The sequence below is a fragment of the Pseudopipra pipra genome, chromosome 3 (genome assembly GCF_036250125.1).
Source record: "Pseudopipra pipra isolate bDixPip1 chromosome 3, bDixPip1.hap1, whole genome shotgun sequence".
NCBI lineage: Eukaryota > Metazoa > Chordata > Aves > Passeriformes > Pipridae > Pseudopipra > Pseudopipra pipra.
In genome coordinates this window covers 21,802,072-21,819,602 of record NC_087551.1, presented here as the reverse complement: position 1 = coordinate 21,819,602, position 17,531 = coordinate 21,802,072, and the positions used below count along the sequence as shown (strand labels likewise).

The 17,531-nt window shown below is 37.2% G+C and overlaps 1 protein-coding gene across 2 annotated transcripts in view; it reads left to right on the top strand.

The window, feature by feature from the left end:
- The window catches only part of CENPF (centromere protein F), a 40,728-nt gene that overhangs the window by 2,777 nt on the left and 20,420 nt on the right, over positions 1–17,531 (top strand). For both annotated transcript variants that reach the window (XM_064648242.1, XM_064648243.1), the window contains exons 4-10: positions 1,852–1,967; positions 4,148–4,239; positions 7,059–7,326; positions 8,855–9,057; positions 13,054–13,179; positions 14,541–14,669; positions 16,263–16,385. In XM_064648242.1, coding sequence (XP_064504312.1) covers positions 1,852–1,967; positions 4,148–4,239; positions 7,059–7,326; positions 8,855–9,057; positions 13,054–13,179; positions 14,541–14,669; positions 16,263–16,385 — 1,057 coding nt within the window. The remainder of the gene's footprint in view (positions 1–1,851; positions 1,968–4,147; positions 4,240–7,058; positions 7,327–8,854; positions 9,058–13,053; positions 13,180–14,540; positions 14,670–16,262; positions 16,386–17,531) is intronic.

The window sequence follows — 17,531 nt, the reverse complement described above, 5'->3', positions numbered from 1 at the left end:
TCTACCAATAAAACATGAGCACTGAAAGAAGGAGGCATGAACATCTATTGGAGTCTAAGAGGAAGCTGCCAAAAGTAATGGGCCTGTGCCTGAGTCACAGAATCCAGTTGCTTTGGTAAAGTGGTGCCTAATTTATAACACCTCAACTTGTAAACACTGCTATTGCTGAGGTAGTGTCTTGTGTACTGTCTGTAGAGGTGGAATGCAATTCATACAACAAAAGACTCTTCTGTGATGCAGACACATCTACCATCCCTTGCACTTGCACACAGTGAAGGGAGTCCTCTCATCTGTTAAACTTGCTCTCATACTGGAGGCACCCTCCATTCTTGAATAAAAGGATTTCTTAAACAGTGTGTGTCATAAGGCTGAGTGTCCTGCCTATGCAATAAACCATTGTCCTAGTACTAGTAATGCAGAATTATTGCCACAGAGAGGGATAAGTCTGGGATACCAGCTTTCTTGATGGCTTGGGGTATTTATATCTGTTTGGTGGGTTTTGGTTTTCTGGTTTGTTTACATTTTTTTCAGGGCCTGAAGTATGTCTGCTTCCTTTAACTTTTGCATGGCATGCCTCATACATGTCCTAATAGAAGCAAATAAAGAGGAAACTGTGTTGGTCTTTCTGTTTGGGTTTCTTCTTTCTCTTTGCCCCTTTTTGGGAAAACTAAGGATAGTTGAAACGTTTGACTGCTGTGAGAAATAATACAACAAAATAATTTGTGTCACATGGAAACACCAACTTTGTGCAAGGAGTTGCTGGATCCATCAATGAAGAATCTAGTGAGATTCAACAGAGTTGCTAGAACCACACTAATGTTTTCTGTATCTCCTGTCAAATGTTGGGCCAAAGAGATTGTGAGTTAAAGATACAGGTTCCACTTATCTATTCCCAAAATTAAGTCCAGTTTGCTGAGTTCTCTCCTTCCTATTATATTACTTTACAGAGCTGTCCACTACAAAAGATCAGCAGTTACTACATGTAGCTTGTTATTGGCAGTTGTTTCTGGTTTTGTATTTGGCTGCATTTGTTTTAGGCTGATACCTGATAATTTACCACTTCATACCGACTGGCAGTCTACTGGGAGAGGAGTTCTTGGTGGTGTGCTGTAAAAGAGGGGAAAATGGAAAGGCAAGTTGTGGAGTCACTAATGCAATGGGCTACAGCCTAGAACTATTGTCTTATCGGCCTCTGCTCGCTGAGGAGGACGAAAGTTACTATGTAGCCTCTAAAATAGTTATATGGTTTCGCTGGGTGGGCTTGTAACTCTTCATGCTCACAAAAGTCCCTCGAATGCATGGTCTGCTGTGGTGTTTACGGTGGTGATGTAAATGGAATACATGAAAACTGTGCTGTCAAGTGGAGAGTTATTGCCTTCCATTTTCATGGAGTATGCATAGTTTTCTCAGTGCTTAGTATTGGAACATAGCATATAAGCATATACGTTGTGTGTTTCCTACCATAAAGATGTTTACTGAAGAGTAAGCATTTTAATATTCTCAGTGTTTACAGTGCTTTGGGTCAGGGTTAGTTTAGCTGGACTGCAGCTTCATACAGTGAGACCTGAAGCAATTCCAACTGATTTTCATCTACTTGGGCTTTGGTTTTGTTTTTTAGCTTTGACTTCTATGTAGTTGATCACATATGTTGAAACTCTAAATAAAATATATTCTTCATATTCCTGTGTTACGCGACCTAAAAATTTTCAGTGGATGTATTTTGACTTGATCTTTAAACTAAGTTCTTAGAATTGTATAATGTATTAGTGTATATTTTAAGCTCTTAAAAAAAAGACAATTGACCTTTTAGTTTCCAGTATTAATTTGTGCTTCTGCTTCTATCCTAAACAGATACAAATGTGAGCTAGAGAGGAGTCAGCAAACATCGATTGCAGGAGATGTATCACTCGGTGGCACTCCACAGCAAAGTTTTACTGCTCCTTTAACACCAGTTCAAAGTAATAATGGTAAATGATTCCTTTCTTCATCTAGCACAAATAGTTAACTGTCAGTTTTCTTGGAAGGTGGAGTATTTTGAACATTACACTTGTACTGAGTTGCCTAGGCTCTATTATACAGGTTATTATGAGAGTGTCTAATTTGTAGCACCACAGGTTTCAATTTTAAAAATTATTAGTGAAGATTGAACACATCACAAATATTACATCTTTTCACTGCTACATTGATGGACATGGAATAGTAATAGGAACATCCATCAATAGACTGCAACAATCTTTTGAATGCCTGTTCCTAGCATCAGCTCTTCCCTTCATGTAGTGGGGAGCAAGTTTCTTTCTTCATGTACCACAAGTACTTAACTAAAGTGCAGTCAACAGTCATATATCTTATTCCCTTGTAAATTTATATTTTATTTAGGCTATTATTGTGCATGATAACCTGCACAATTTATACACTATCCATTTCAAAGCATCACCTCTATCTTAAAATTAGTGACATCAAGTAGATTTAAAGTACTTGAATGAATACTTGAATACTTGGAAAAGCAAAAGGAAGTTTCCTTAACTGGAGAAGTATTCTGTAGCCAGACACCCTTATGCTTTCTATGCTGAGAAACTTTGATGTGTTCAATATTGCACATGCTGTTTACCTCTTTCTGGGCTGTGAACAAACGTTCTGTGGGTTTGGCATCTCGGTCTTACTCCATTGGGGAGTAAGACTCCATTCTTACTCTTTTTACTTTCTTTATACATACCTGAAAAGGAGTGCAGTTAGTGGCAATGTCAAGTATTCCACTAAGCATGTCATTCTTGAAATGGGGATTAGATTAAAATTATTTAAATAATTGTATTTAAAATTGTATTCCTGGGGAGATTTTTTTCCTCTGAAAGCTGGAGTTTTAAATTCATTAAGACCATTGAATCCTAGAATATTTCAAGTTGGAAGGGACCCATAAGGGTAAAAAAACCTGTCTGGATTGGTTAAAAAACTGGCTGGATGACCAGGCCCAGAGAGTAGAGGTGAATGGAGTTAAATCCAGCTGGTCACTAGTGATGTTCCCCAATGTTCAGTATTGAGGTGAGTTCTGTTTAATACCTTTATCAAGACCTGGGTGAGAGAATCGAATTCACCCTCAGCAAGTTTACAGATGACACTGAGTTGGACAGGAGTGCTGATCTGCTTGAGGGCAAGAAGGCCCTGCAGAGGGATCTGGACAGGCTGGATCGATGGGCTGAGCCCAGTTGGATAAAATTCAACAAGACCGAGTGCCGGGTCCTAAACTTGGGTCATAACAACCTCAGGCAGCACTACAGGCTAGGGAAGAGTGTCTGGAAAGCTGCCTGGCAGAAAAGGACCTGGTGGTGCTGATTGACAGCTGAACCAGAGCCAGCAGTGTGCCCAGGTGGCCAAGAAGACCAAAGGCTTGTGGCCAGCAGGACTAGGGAAGGGATTGTCCCCCGGTACTGGGGGCCACTGGTGAGGCCACGCCTCAAATCCTATGTTCAGTTTTGGGCCTCTCACTTCAAGACATTGAGGTTTTGGAGTGTGTCCAGAGAAGGGCAATGGAGCTGGGGAAGGGTCTGGAACACAAATCTGATAAGGAACAGCTGAGGAACCTGGGGGTGTTTAGCCTGGCGAAAAGGAGGCTTTGGGAGTGACCTTATAGCTCTTTTTAGGATCAGTCCTAAACAAATTCTTTGTCCAATTCCCCTTATATTTGAAAAATCAAGGAAATCAATTTGGAATCTCAAGGAAAAGATACAGCCTTATTTTCTTGTAATTTCTTGGCAATATTGATGCTTTTGAGCTGCTGATAGGAAAACTTCAGAAGAAAAGAAGAAATCTATATGTGCGTTTATATATATAACAACACCTCTGTTATATAAATCTTTTTTTTTAATGTGTGTCTGTATTTTTTAGAAAGGGATTAAAAAAAATGAAATTCTGACCTTGGACCCCTACTTTTATCAGTTGTGTTTTCATTCTAATAGTAACTTTCAGATATCCCACCAGTGTAGTTTGAGGTCCTAAATTACCGAACGTAATGTATATACAGTTAATTTCTTCCTCATGATCTGACACTTCTGATAGCTGTTCATTTTTATAATTCCTGTGATAGCAGTAGGCTAGAAAAGATTACCTATGTACTAAAGCAGATTTTTGAGAAGTAAACATCATGTCTTGGTAGGTGCTAAGTTTGAAGAGCTAGAAGAAAAATACAAGAAAAAAGTACAAGAAAATAAAGAGCTAGAATTACAGCTGAGAACCATCCAGCTTAAGGTAAGTACCTCTTACAAATGGTATGTGTGATATCTAAGAAAGTAACTACTGAGTAAACTTGGAAAATGAAGTGGAAAACTAGTGAAATATATTCTATATGGCCTAAACTATAATTAAAAAAAAAAAAAGAAAAAGAGAGAGAATTAATCTGTGTGTACTGTCATTTGGAAGGAATCTTGGAGAATTCAGAAAAGCCAGCATCTTTGAATAGTAAAGAAGGACATTAAAAATGAGAACTCATCCTTCAAAAACTGGAAGTCTCATGCAATCAAGGACAAGAGAAAACAGGGTCACTTATGCCAAGTTAAATACGATAGCGTAATAAAATAGCCTTGAAAACTTGAAAGAAATAATTCATACCTAGAAAATAGAAACACATAAATCATTCAAACACATAGGTAGGAGGAACTGTATTAGCTAATCTCCGAGAACAAGATGAATAAGTTGTGAAAGCCCTCAACAAAAAAGCCATTGCAGAAAATGGGAAATAATTTTTTTATTTGGCATTTACTATGTAAAGGTTTAAAAACTTTTCTGTATCAGAGCCTTTCTTCACTGGGGTTAAATCTGTGGCATAGCTTCAAATTGAAAAGTCAGAAGTAGTTTTAAATTAGATTGATAAAATGAATAGTAATTAAAAAAAATCACCAGATACAGGGAATATTTACTCATTAATTGATAGGGCACTGCAGTGTGGGACTACTGAATCCCTGTGATTTGCAAGTTATCTCATTCTTCTCTCCACACTGGAAGGCGGCAAGGATGATGATATTAGAAAAAAATAACAAAAATAATTTACAGTGCTGATTCCTGGAAGTGTAGTTTAGTCAGGCCAACATTTTGTCCTGGACAAATTGTTAGAAATATGAACCAATATGTTTATTGGTGCTTGTGTAGGTGTGGTGTATGGAGAAAGATCAACCATTTACTGGTAAAGGGAAATCATGCCTCATATATTTTCAGGCCTTTTGAGTTTTTTTAAGAATAAATCAGAGAATGTATGAGTTAAGTGTGATTCAGTATAATATTGTTGGATATCCACAAAGCATTGATAAAAGAGAAAAATTTTGATAAGGGGAGATCTTGCAAATTTAAAGATTGAGCTCAGTGGCAATAAATAGTCAGTTTTTAAAGCTGTGGAACGATCAACAGAGGAGCCTGAAAAGGCTTGGTAAAGAGAACTGAGCTACTCAACATATTCATTAGCGTTCTGAAAAAGAGTCGAATAATATGGTTAAAGACCACACAGTATTTTGCAACACTGAATAATTGCAATAATTAAGATGACAAGTAAAATTTGGCTTAAAAAAAAAAGTAAAGTAATGCATATGGAAAATATAATTTGAAAAATGAATACTTGATACATTCAGATTCCAAATCTAACTACATGATTCCCGGAAGCATTTCAGTAGTCATTGTAGCCAGTTCTCTGAATACTTCAATATTGTGTTCAGCAATAGTGAGAGAGAATTTTTTTAGGGAAAGCATTAAGAACTAATGAGAAAACATTCTTTGTCCATATGTAACCAAATGGCCCTCACATCTTGAATATTCCTTGCCAATTTGTTCCTCTCATCTCCAAACACATGGTACAAATGGATGGTACAAAGAGGAGTGAGGATCAAGAGAGGAAACAGGGAATGGTCATTTTCCTACTTTTCATAAGGCATAAAGTACCTGCTCTGCATGCTCAGAACAAATCCTATTTTATAACACTGTGTTACATGGCAGAACTCTTTGTCAAAGAGTATTGTAAAAAGGCCAAAATACAAATAGGTCCAAAAAAGAAAGCACACATGAAGTATTTCAGTAAAAATGAGTATCAATTTCCCCATTAATTTCCTGGATTCAAACTTTTGTCTCAGAAACTCCATAAATTTAAATGGCATATAAGGGAAATGATTACTGCATGCATGGTTAGGTTTTTATGCTCTTTATCTGTTAATAAGTTACTTTACAGGATTGGACACAGCATTCTGGACAATATAATGAAGATTTCTGGTCTTGGCACAGTTTTTCCTAGATAACACTATATTCTGTCATTGCACTGAGAAGTCACACTGGGTATTACATGGTTTAGGGATTTAGTTTAAGAAAAAAGTAATTCAAATGAGAGGCATTTGAAAATCCAGTAAAAATTCAATAGGGTCTTTACTGTTTGAGGTTTTGTTGGTTTGGTGTTTTTTTTTGTTCTTTTTTTTTTTTTTTTGCATTTAAGAAGGAGAAAAAACCCTACTATTTTGGCTCTGTTTAATTTTTCTATGGGAAGAGGTTGCAAGCTGGTACCTGGCATATTTTATTCTTGCAGTTTTGGGGTACTCTGTGTTTATAAGTTTAAATAAATGATTCTGTTTTGAATTTACCTGTGTTTGCCCAGAAGAAATAAATGTGGGTAAGATATCAGATATGTTAGTTCAGACTTCACTTTTTTGCATCTTACTTGTGTCAGTACTTGCTTGCAAAAACATAGGCTTCAATTTTGAAAAATTTAGGATGTGAACAATGGGATATCTCTTGAAAAAGACAAAAATCTGTGTACTTCACTTATAAAGATATACAGCTAAAACTACTTTTCTGGAGATCCTGGTTTGTGTTTACAAGTATCAGCTATCCTTGGATACTTGGGCTAAAGTTATTTAATTTATATAGCATAAAAAATAATTATGTGAATCAGTAGTTTGCATTGGTGGATGATGTGACAGTGCAACAACATGAAATGATGATGACCTATTAGCTACTTAATAATAAATTAGTTATTTAGTTATATGTTAGATATAGAAATGTATGTAAAGGTGCATCCTTTTCTTTTTTGGACACAGAAAATAAATCAGCCTCATTCTCAAAGCTCTCTGAGTCACAGAGAGATTGCTCGGCATCAGGCTTCCTCATCTGTGTTTTCATGGCAACAAGAAAAGACACCATCTAGAAATCGAGAAACACCTGCAAGGGGAAGTTCTGCAGCATCCTCTTTTCTGGGGGAAAAAGAAACAAATTCTAGTATAATATCAGAGAAGAATGAGTTTGACAACAGCTTTTTTGAGAATTGTAATTCTTCGCTCGTGATTCAGCTAAAAGCACAGAACCAAGGTATCTGATTTATTTCTTCAAGACCCAGTGGCAGTCTCCCATATGGTTTCATGAAAGCTGATGTGTGGATAGAAGTGAGGTATTGAAATGAGTGCTTTAGCAAGGAAAAGAGAAAGATACTTGTTGTTGCATTTGGCAGCTGGCCCTGTTGGCTGCTGGTGTGTTTATTGTCAATGATCAGCCAGTGCTCAGAGCTTATCTACAAGCTGTGGTGTCTTCTACGTAAGGGGTGTGAGAACCAGAAGGGAGCAGTTTGTATTTTTGGGGTTAGTAGGGGACATCATCTAAAAGGAAAAATATCCTTCTCCATTAATCCCACCGCTCATGGAGCAATTCTCTTAAAACAGACTTAGAACACTTTTCAGAATATCATTACATTTTGCTGTTAAGTTCTATCACATTGCTTCCTTAATTTTGTATACTATTGAGATTTATGGCTAAGCAATAATTATATTAAAAATTCAGTGTTTGAACATGCTTAATGCATAACTGAGTTGATTCATAAGGGATGCTACTGGAAGCACAAAATGAAGTATGATGCAAAAAGTACAACGAAAAAGCAAGATATGGTCTTGTATTGCACATATAGACAGGAAGGAATTCTCATTCCTGATATCTGATAGTTGTAAGAGAGAAAGTAGTTGTTTTCTTGTGGATTAGGTGAACATTTGCTTAAGCCTACTATTTAGACTCTTTGGACAGCTTTTGCACTAACTGTTTCTGTACTCTCCAAACTGTTCATTCAAATACCTACACATACAATAATTTAGGTGACATTTTCAACTTGGAAGCTATATAAACTCAGAAACAGGAAGACAGGAATTTTTTTAACAAAGGAAAATTAATTATGAAAAAAACGAAAATAATTCTGTATAACGCTCCATGTAGCTGACTTATGGTTTCTACTGTAAATTATGTTATGGCTTTTGGAAGATAAGATAAACTCTTGCTGATATATATTGTGACAAGACTACTTGGTTTAGCTTTGAGACATGAAAAAGATTGAAATATGAAATGATGCATTTACAGATGCCCGATATTTGAAAAGCTTTCTGGAAGCAAAGACTCACAGTTGCCCCAAACAAATGTTTGTAGTGGATATCTTTCCTTTTAGAAATAATAAAAAATATAATAGTTATGTCAAATGACATGTTTCTGCATGTTTAAAACCAGGAACAAAACCAAAAAAAACCACACCAGCAGAGGAACAAATTGTCTTTGTCTTTGCAGCAGTTGTTCCTAAGCTTGCATGTTACTGTGTTCTCATAAAGTGGGAATTACTGATTTAGAGTCAGCTGTCTTTAAATCTTTATAGTTTTAGTCATCCATGTAGTAGTAGAAGGCAGTTTAAACTTTTGTTTTAACTTGCTGTACATTTTAGAGGGCGTCTGCTTGTGTCAGGAACTTGGGTACTTATCAAATATACTAAATATTTTAGAAGGTGTAAGACGCTTGGAAATTTGAGTACGTGGAAGACATACCTTCCAAAGCAGAAAGTATCTTTAATTTTTACTGTTTTAAAATTCAGAGCTAAATTCCACTATTAAAGACCTTGAACAACAACTGCAAGCTCAAGAAAAAGTGAACAGATCCCATGTGAATAAACATCAAGAGACTGAACTGGAGCTGGACAGAATGAAGTTAGAATTAACAGAGAAGGATAAAGCTCTGAGCAAAACCAGAGATAAAATGACTCAAATGAGAACACAACTGGATCAAGCTACCACACAGGTAAAATGCTGCATTACACATCTGATTGTCCTTACAATTCATTGCCAGTATTCATGTGTGTCAGTTTTCAGCCATTTTAGTAAGAACCAAGGTTCTCAAGACTTAAGTTTCTTGAGCATTTGCTGAGGATCAAGTTTGGAGAAGTATATATGCTCGTTTGATATTAATTACCTGTAAAAACATTAATACTTGTAAGTAGTCGCCCATTTTCTGGAAGGTTCTTACATGACCTCAAGAAATATTTTTTATACTCAGGTAAGACTGACTTGAATTCTGAAAATATTTTCTGATCAAGTTACATAGAGCAACAATGACATCTGGTGGCAAGTTCTGGCCTGAAAGAAACTGTCATGCGACTTCGGTGAAAATCAGAATCTGTTGCTTTTACTACAGGATGTTGTGGGGGCATAGTCTTTGTATTGTAAATTGCTTGTGTTAAATAAAGTCTAGGTAAAAATGCAATGCAAGATTGAGAATAGATGCAGTTTCTAAATGGAATTTCACAACTTAATTCTAAGCAGTTTGGATTAATAGTGAAAAACCAATAGGATAGTACAATTTGCTAAGTCAAAAATTTACAGAGCATATATATATAAAAAGATATCTGTGTATAAAAATCTGATATGGTTCAGGTTTTTGCTCATAATCATGCAAAGAAGAGGAGAATGCCAGTGCTTAAAATAATTTAATTCAAACTGCAGAAGGTAACAAGTAAGAAGTTTTCTCTTTTTGTTGATTAATCAAGTTGCATTACCTACCTAAAGTCCTCTTTCACAGCACTTGACAAATCTGAAATTAGTACACAGATGTCATAATTCCCCGAATCTCCGTATTTCCATCTATCTTTTTGGGTTTTTTTTCCCACTAGTTTGGTTCATCTACAGGATAGGGAAAAAGATGTTTCTGTGTCTATCTTCTCTGGGTATAATAATTGTTATCCATGTTTGCCAGCAAGTTTCTTCATGCTACCAAAGTATGTTGGTAAGCTTCTTCTTCACACAACTCCTGTATTGGTCCTTGTAAACCTTGATCACTCTGCCTTTTCAGAGAGACATCAACATTTGGCTATTTGTTAGCTCTGTGAGGAACTGGTTTATGGGAAGTCTTGACTGGGAGTAAGATAAAATCATACTCTTGACATAGTCCATCATCATGGCTAGGCTTCGTGAACGAAGATTTGGGAAGGCTCTATCCACATTTGCTACAGGCACGCTGGTGGCTTATGAGGCCAATACGTGACAGACATATCCGATTGCAAAAAGCACAGCAGAAAGACTCCTTAGATGGTGTGTTCTGCAATACACGGTTCTTTCTGCGTTGCCTTTTTTCCTCGAGGGTGATCCTGCGTGTGTTCTCGAAGGAGACAGCTGCATTATAGATGGTGTGTCTCCAGGCCTCCCTATTGGAGGCCAGAGTAGACCAGTTATGGTGATCTATATGGCCAAGGTTGAGATGTTGTTTCAGGGAGTCCTTGTATCTTTTCTTCGGGGCTTCTCTCATGCGGCAGCCAGTGGCAAGTTCACCATAGAGCAGGTAGGGAGGCGGTGGTCCTTCATCCTTGAGACGTGCCCTGCCCATCGCAGCTGTGTTCTCATCAACATGGCCTCAATACTTGTGACTGCTGCTTGCTCTAGAACAGATGTGTTGGTCACATAGTCTGACCAGTGGATGTTTAGGATTGTACGGAGGCAGCGTTGATGGAAGCGTTCTAGGAGACGCAGCTGGTGGCGGTAGATGACCCATGATTCGGAACCGTATAAGAGAGTCGACAACACTATGGCTCTGTAAACCCTGATCTTGGTGCTTTTCTTCAAGTGTTTATTACGCCATACTCTTTTGTGGAGTTTTCCAAAAGCACTGTATGCCTTTGCTAACCTGTTGTTTATCTCTCCGTCAATCTTACCATCTGAGGAGATGAGGCTACCTAGGTAATTAAACTGTTGGACTGATTTGAGCTCTGATTGGCCAATGGTGATGTGGGGATGATGGGGGACTTCCTGAGGTGCAGGTTGATGGAGGACCTCTATCTTCTTTAAGCTGACTTGCAGTCTAAAGAGCTCAGCAGCATCTGCAAAGCAGGAGGTTAAACGCTGCAGAGCTGCTTCTGTGTGGGCAACAAGGGCGGCGTCATCAGCATAAAGCAGCTCCTGGACAAGATGGTTTAAGGTCTTGGTGTGGGCCTTCAGTCGCCTTAGATTGAATAAACTTCCATCGTTACAGTATCGAATGTAGATACTGTCCTGATCTTCAAGATCTACTGTGGCCCTTTGGAGCATCATGCTAAAGAAGACGGTGAATAGGGTAGGAGCGAGAACGCAGCCTTGTTTCACACCATTCTTAATTAAAAAGGGCTCAGAATGTCTGTTGCCATATCTGACTTGTCCGTGCTGATCCTCATGGAAGAGATCATGGGGGAAGGATAAGGTCAGGGTGGATAGTGGGTTCTGACATAGTCCATTGACTTCATAAAGGCACTGTCATCATGGTGAACTTGTGAGAAGACAGCTGACTCAATCTGACATCTCAATTTCTCTGAAAAAGTCTTTATTTTCATTTATTTAATTCCCCAGATGACTTGATTCAACTTCTTAAAGGATTAGGATATTACGTATTTAGTTTTGCCTTGTTCGTTTTCTACAGGTTTAAGAGAGCTGAATTGTTTTACTAAGGAATCAAAGGAGATTAAACCCAGCAAAAGGGAAGGGGCAGGGTTATGGAGCTACAAACATGCCTGGAGAAGGACAAGGAAGAGTGGCATTGCCACCATTTGAGTTGAGATGCAGTCCATCCCTAAGGTGCAGTGCAGCATCTTGCCCCAGAAGGTTCCTTTGGTCCTGCCATCTGAAGATGGCTCCTTACTGTTCTGTTTCTTCTTTCTTGCATTGGAATTGGATCTCTGCCTGCATCCCCTGGACTTTGGATGTAGAACTGCACTGAGATTTTGGATTTTAGTTTCCTGCCTTGTAGCCTGAATTTAATACTGGCTTGCCTCTTGTGCACTTGTCTGACACTGGTGCTGTTCACAGACTTTGACCACAGCATCACCTCTGTGTTATCAAGTATTTTCACTTCTTTTGAGGTCTGCAGCCTTTCTGCAGTCAAGTTTCCATGTTATCTTACAGGAGCTCATGATCCCTGCAGTCTGTGTCTAATAACCTGACATCCCAATACTACTACCTGGTTCTTATTTTCTTATGACTGCTGTTTCACTAACTCATTAAACAGCTCTTCTGGCTGGAAAAAGAGAGTCCCATTCACCCTTTGCCATTTTTCTTACTCTCTGGGGGGAAAAAAGTACATATTTTGCCTTAACAGATTGAATTTGGAATAAAAATAAATTTTTCTTTTCAGGCAGTTAGGTGGGGAATGCTTCACTCTGTTGGGTGACATAATATTAACATAATCAAGTGAGTTAGATAAGAAGCTGACATACTTTTAACATGGAGGTTGCCTAGAAGATAGGCTACTGATTTTTATTTTTTTTAATTAAAGTTTAAATTTTGAAAAACACTCTTTTGTTGTTGTGGAACACTAAGATAGCTGCCTCTTTTTTCCCTATCCAAATCAACATGCTGAATCACTCTGAAATTCAGTGGAATGTCGAGTTATTTTCCATCTAAACATGTAGTTGCTTAGCAGTTAGCAGTCATTCTTTATTTGGCAGCAAACTGAGATACTGAAAATATAGTCTATTTTTAGTGCCAGATACAGTATATTTCCGTAGACTGTCAAAGACAGTGTTTTTCTGAAGGTGTTTTTATTATCCCATCTGTATATATATATATATTTTTTTTTTCTCACTAACATAAGCAAATATGAGCTTAATACTTTGGATTGCTAAGAATTAATATGGTACCAGCTAAAGTTATGCTGGTTATATGAATGCTAAAACATTCAGTAGCTGAAAGCAGTCTTTTTTTATATGAGTGCTTATACATTTAAGTGAAACATAACTTACATCTTTAACACTTTTGTCTGATAACTAAATTATTATAGGTCCAAATGATGGAGCAGAAGGTGAAAAGATTGTCAGAAGAACTGAACTGCCAAAGACAAAATGCTGAGAGTGTTCGTCAGTCTTTAGAACAGAAAATAAAGGCAAAGGAAAAGGAATACCAACAGGTAAGGCAAGGAGAGCTTTTTAATTTTGACTTCCCTAGGAGACTAAATCACTTGTTTTATCTTGTGTATCTGCTTTTCGGTTGAGAAATACTAAATTTTATATATATTTATATATATACACACACACATATTAGACATTGATCTTTCTTTGTTTTCTGTTTATGATAGTTCTACACTCATCCATACTTTCCCTAATAAACATTGGATGTCTTACTGGTGTAGGAAGTGCTTGTGCCTCTTGTGCTGTTTTTTGCTCTTGAGCAGAATGTAAGGGGTGTTGGCATCATTTCACAGATATGACTGACTAAAATACAGTGACCTGTGTGCAGGGGGTTCATGCACCTGGGACCCAGGGCCACATTGCAAATAAATGTCAGTTCTAGTTCCTTCACTGTGAAGGTTTCTTTTCCTTTTTTTTTTTCGTTTTCCTCTTTAATTTTTTTTACTACTAACAGTATGGTATTGTGTCTTTTAGTGAAGCAGCTTGTCTGCATGAAGTGGCTATACTCTAATTAAAGAGAAGTACAAGAGCTTTGTTGCCTCTCTTCCCTGTCACAAGGATCTTAGAATTTGTTAGTAGAGCCTATTGCAAATTTTGCATAGCTGTTATTGCTGATAAATATGCTTGGATTTTTCCTTCACTGCTTTTTATTACCCTCACACCTCTTATTGTTTTACATCCTAATAAACCTCTGAAATCTGTGCAGCATCAAAACTATAAGATCCAAAGGCATAGGAACAGACCTCATGAGAAATTGCAAGTACAGCTGTTTAACCTAATGGATGTCTACTTGTCATGTTTTAAGATCCACATGTACTATATCATCCTTTTATAGATTTCAGAAATTCTGTTTTGGGAACGCTAATTTTTGTGCAGCTTTTGTGGCTGCCCTTGTAAGATTTTCTTGTTTCTAAGATTATCTTGTTGCTCAGTTCTATGCTAGGTAATATGACTATTTTCTTTTCATGAGAAAAAAAAATCAGCCTTCCAGTATGGTACATAATAGCAGAAGATGAACTTGTCCACATGTATTGTAATGTAATTCTTATAAGAAATGTATCTTTAATATGAAAAATTTTAACGCTATTACTTTCACTGGTTTTAGTTTTTTTTTTTCCCTTTCTGTGGTAGGACTGTTGCATAATGAAGTTCTTAAGCAGATGACATAAGTTGGGTTAAGGCCATTCTTGCCTATGTGACATTTGCAGCTGCTTTTAACTGTTGTTTGCTGCGTAATACAAGTGTCTCTGAGCAGGCAGTACCTCCTAATAAAAATCAGTTGTTATTGCTCCAGTAACAAAAAGAGAGACTTTTTGTGGTCATGTGTTTATTTCTTTGCTACTGTACCACTGTTTTCTAGGAACTCTCTTCTCAGCAACGTTCCTTACAAATACTGGATCAGCAGTGCAACCAGATAAGAAGCAAACTGAATCAGGAGCTACAGCAAGCCAAAAATGACTTCAACATTCTGCAGGCAGAATTTGACAAAGTAGGATTTTTTTTTTTAATATTAAAATCTGCTACTAGAGTTGGTATTTAGTTGTCTCAACACTACTGCCTTCATTTAATTATACCTAAAGGAAAAAGTAATTAATGTGCGGTCCTGTATTAACGTTTTTACAGTTTGTATTAGCTGTTTTGTATTTACCATTTCTCACTGAAATATTATGTATTAAATGTGAATTATAGCTTTGAAAATTTGGGTCTAGTCCACTTTTTACAGGGAAGGAGATGTGAATGCAGACAGTGCGGGTAAAATAAATCTGTTTGAGAGAGAAGCAGCTAAGGCTGATCACAAGACAAACTTTATGTAAAAAACATGCAGAGGAGCAGCTTGATGATAGAGCTGCTGATCGACAGGTCTGTTGCCTTTGGAAAAACAACCCCTTTTCATATACTCCAGCCCATGCACTCCTGGTACTTCTATTTTAGCAATGCCACCCCTCATGTGATCCTGCAGAGAGCTGATAGAAGACATAAAAGAGCAAGGAAAATATTATATGTAAATTAGCACATGTGTATACATATAGATAGCCCAAGTGTTTGCAATTAGTTTAACTACTTGAACTGGTTCTCCACAAAATTAGAGGAGTGTCAGGGCTTGTGTAAGGAGGAATGTCAGTAAGAAGGAGGTCATCCACAGCTTTGGCAGCAACTAGCTATTAGAACACATTAGTTGTCAAAAACTCACAAATTGCAGGAAGTTAGAAAGCAGCACAAGCCATGAGAGTGGGTCACCAGAAAAGAGGAGTGTTTCAAAAAACTCAAGAGCACCTCTCAAGCAGCACAGCTAAATTAATTTCTAAAAGAGGCCACAAGTTCTTGAAATTTATATTGAGAAGCCCCACTAACAGACAGCCTGAACTGAAACAGCATTTCCAAAACTGCCTACAGCTTTCTTGCAGGCTTGTTTTATTTTAGAAATATAGCCATGGGAATACATTCAGTCAAATGTTTTCAGTGGAGGCTTCTTTATATGCACATTCTTTTGTATATGCTTACCAAAGGAAGCATGATTTCATGGAGAGGAAAATAGGTGCCTTCTAGTTCTTTCTTCAAGTAAGGTAATTTATTACCTAATGACCTCAGAGTAGACTTTTTTTTTACTTTTTTGACCCAATAACAGCATTTCCCACCTTGTTAATTTGGGGCATTATAGGACTATTTTGAAAGAGCTAAAACCTGTTCATTTTTTATAAAATCTGTGTCAATGGAACAATAAGTGCAGTTATGATCCTAACTTTGTAATATGCTGTGTGAATCAGAAAGGCCATTCTCATTTGTATCCTGCAGATATCAATGTGGTGATGTAGCTGCAAGTTGGATGTATTAATCTGATTTCAGACAGTTTAGAAATACATGTATTTTAGAGACATACCACCTTTTTTGGTCAGAGGCGAAGGAGTGAGTGGAAAGGCAATAAGCAACTATTTTCTGAACAACAGTAGAGCAACCTTCGTTTCATGTTGGGATAAAATGTAGTTTCATTTTGTAATAGAATGTTGGAGTTCAAGAACGGGAGTTTAAAGAAAAAAGTTATATATGCCTCTGAATACAGTGTCCATTTTCAACATTCTTACAGGTAATGGCAGTGAAACAACACCTGGAACACGATACCAGTGATCTCACCCAGAAGCTGTGCAGAGCAGAGCAGGCTCTGTTAGCAGCCCAGGCTAAGGAAACTGATCTGACAAAAACCTTTGAGGTAACCAATGCAGAGGAGTATTTGACAGAATTAATGCATTGAATTGGCAATTTGTAAACACTTAATACTATTGAGCATTTACTCTCATAGCATATTTTTCCATAAGCAATCTTTAAACACTTTTATGGATTATCTTAATAATGTATCTTAATTGTAACACAAAATGAGGCCTTCACTAACTTTGTGGAAATCAGTGCAGTTTTTGGCATTGGCTGCATGCTTAGGATTCATTGCTGTAATGCTGCTGATATGGTTCTAATTTACATTGGACTTATCTTTTACCAAGTATAGGTTGTGTTTCCAGAGATTCTTGCTTTTGGTTCTTAAATAAAAAATTGTCAATGCTTGTTTGATTTTAAAAGTAAATTCTAGTATCATTGAGTACTGCTTTGATTCATACTGCCAAACTCGATGATTTTGTACAAAGACTCACTATATCCTCTTCAAAAAAAAAATAAAATGCATCTTTCTTAGAAGAGAAACAGTCTAAAAAATATATAGTGCTGGAAAAAATTTTCCCGCAAATGAAGATAAATTCAGACAGGTTTCTGGATGCTGCCACACAGCTCATATTCACACATGCAGATACTTTTTCACTTTAAAGTCTTTCTCTTCTCAGTTACATTGTTTTGTTTTGGTGGCAGCTAGAGCAGCTAGACTTGAAATTGTTACAGTTTTGCCATTAGAGACCTCTCAATGCAAATTTTATCCTTTATTTGGAGAATCAGTAGTAAATAGCAAAGAGAGCTCAATACCTACGTAATCCATGTCGCAGTTTGTTTTATTTAAACACTCTCATTTTTCTTGTTGGCTGCTGTCATCAGCAGATACAATATAATCTGGCATAGTTTCTGCCAAAAATTTACCTGTCAAAATTCTCTGCAAAAATATAAAGTAAAATAGTGGGATTTGTTCAGATCATCACAAATGTTAGTAGAGGTTTAGTATACTGTGAAATTTTAGGTACATTCTTGCTGGTGGTTTGCAATGTCTGGGAGCAATCCCAGCTGTTGGAATGTGACTATTGTTACAACAGCACTTTGCATGGCTTTGGCCCAGTTCACTAGCACTCTTTCATACAATTCCCAGGCACAGTTTAGGAGTTCACATGAGCTTGGGAATCTTCCCAGCAAGTGGTTTGATTAG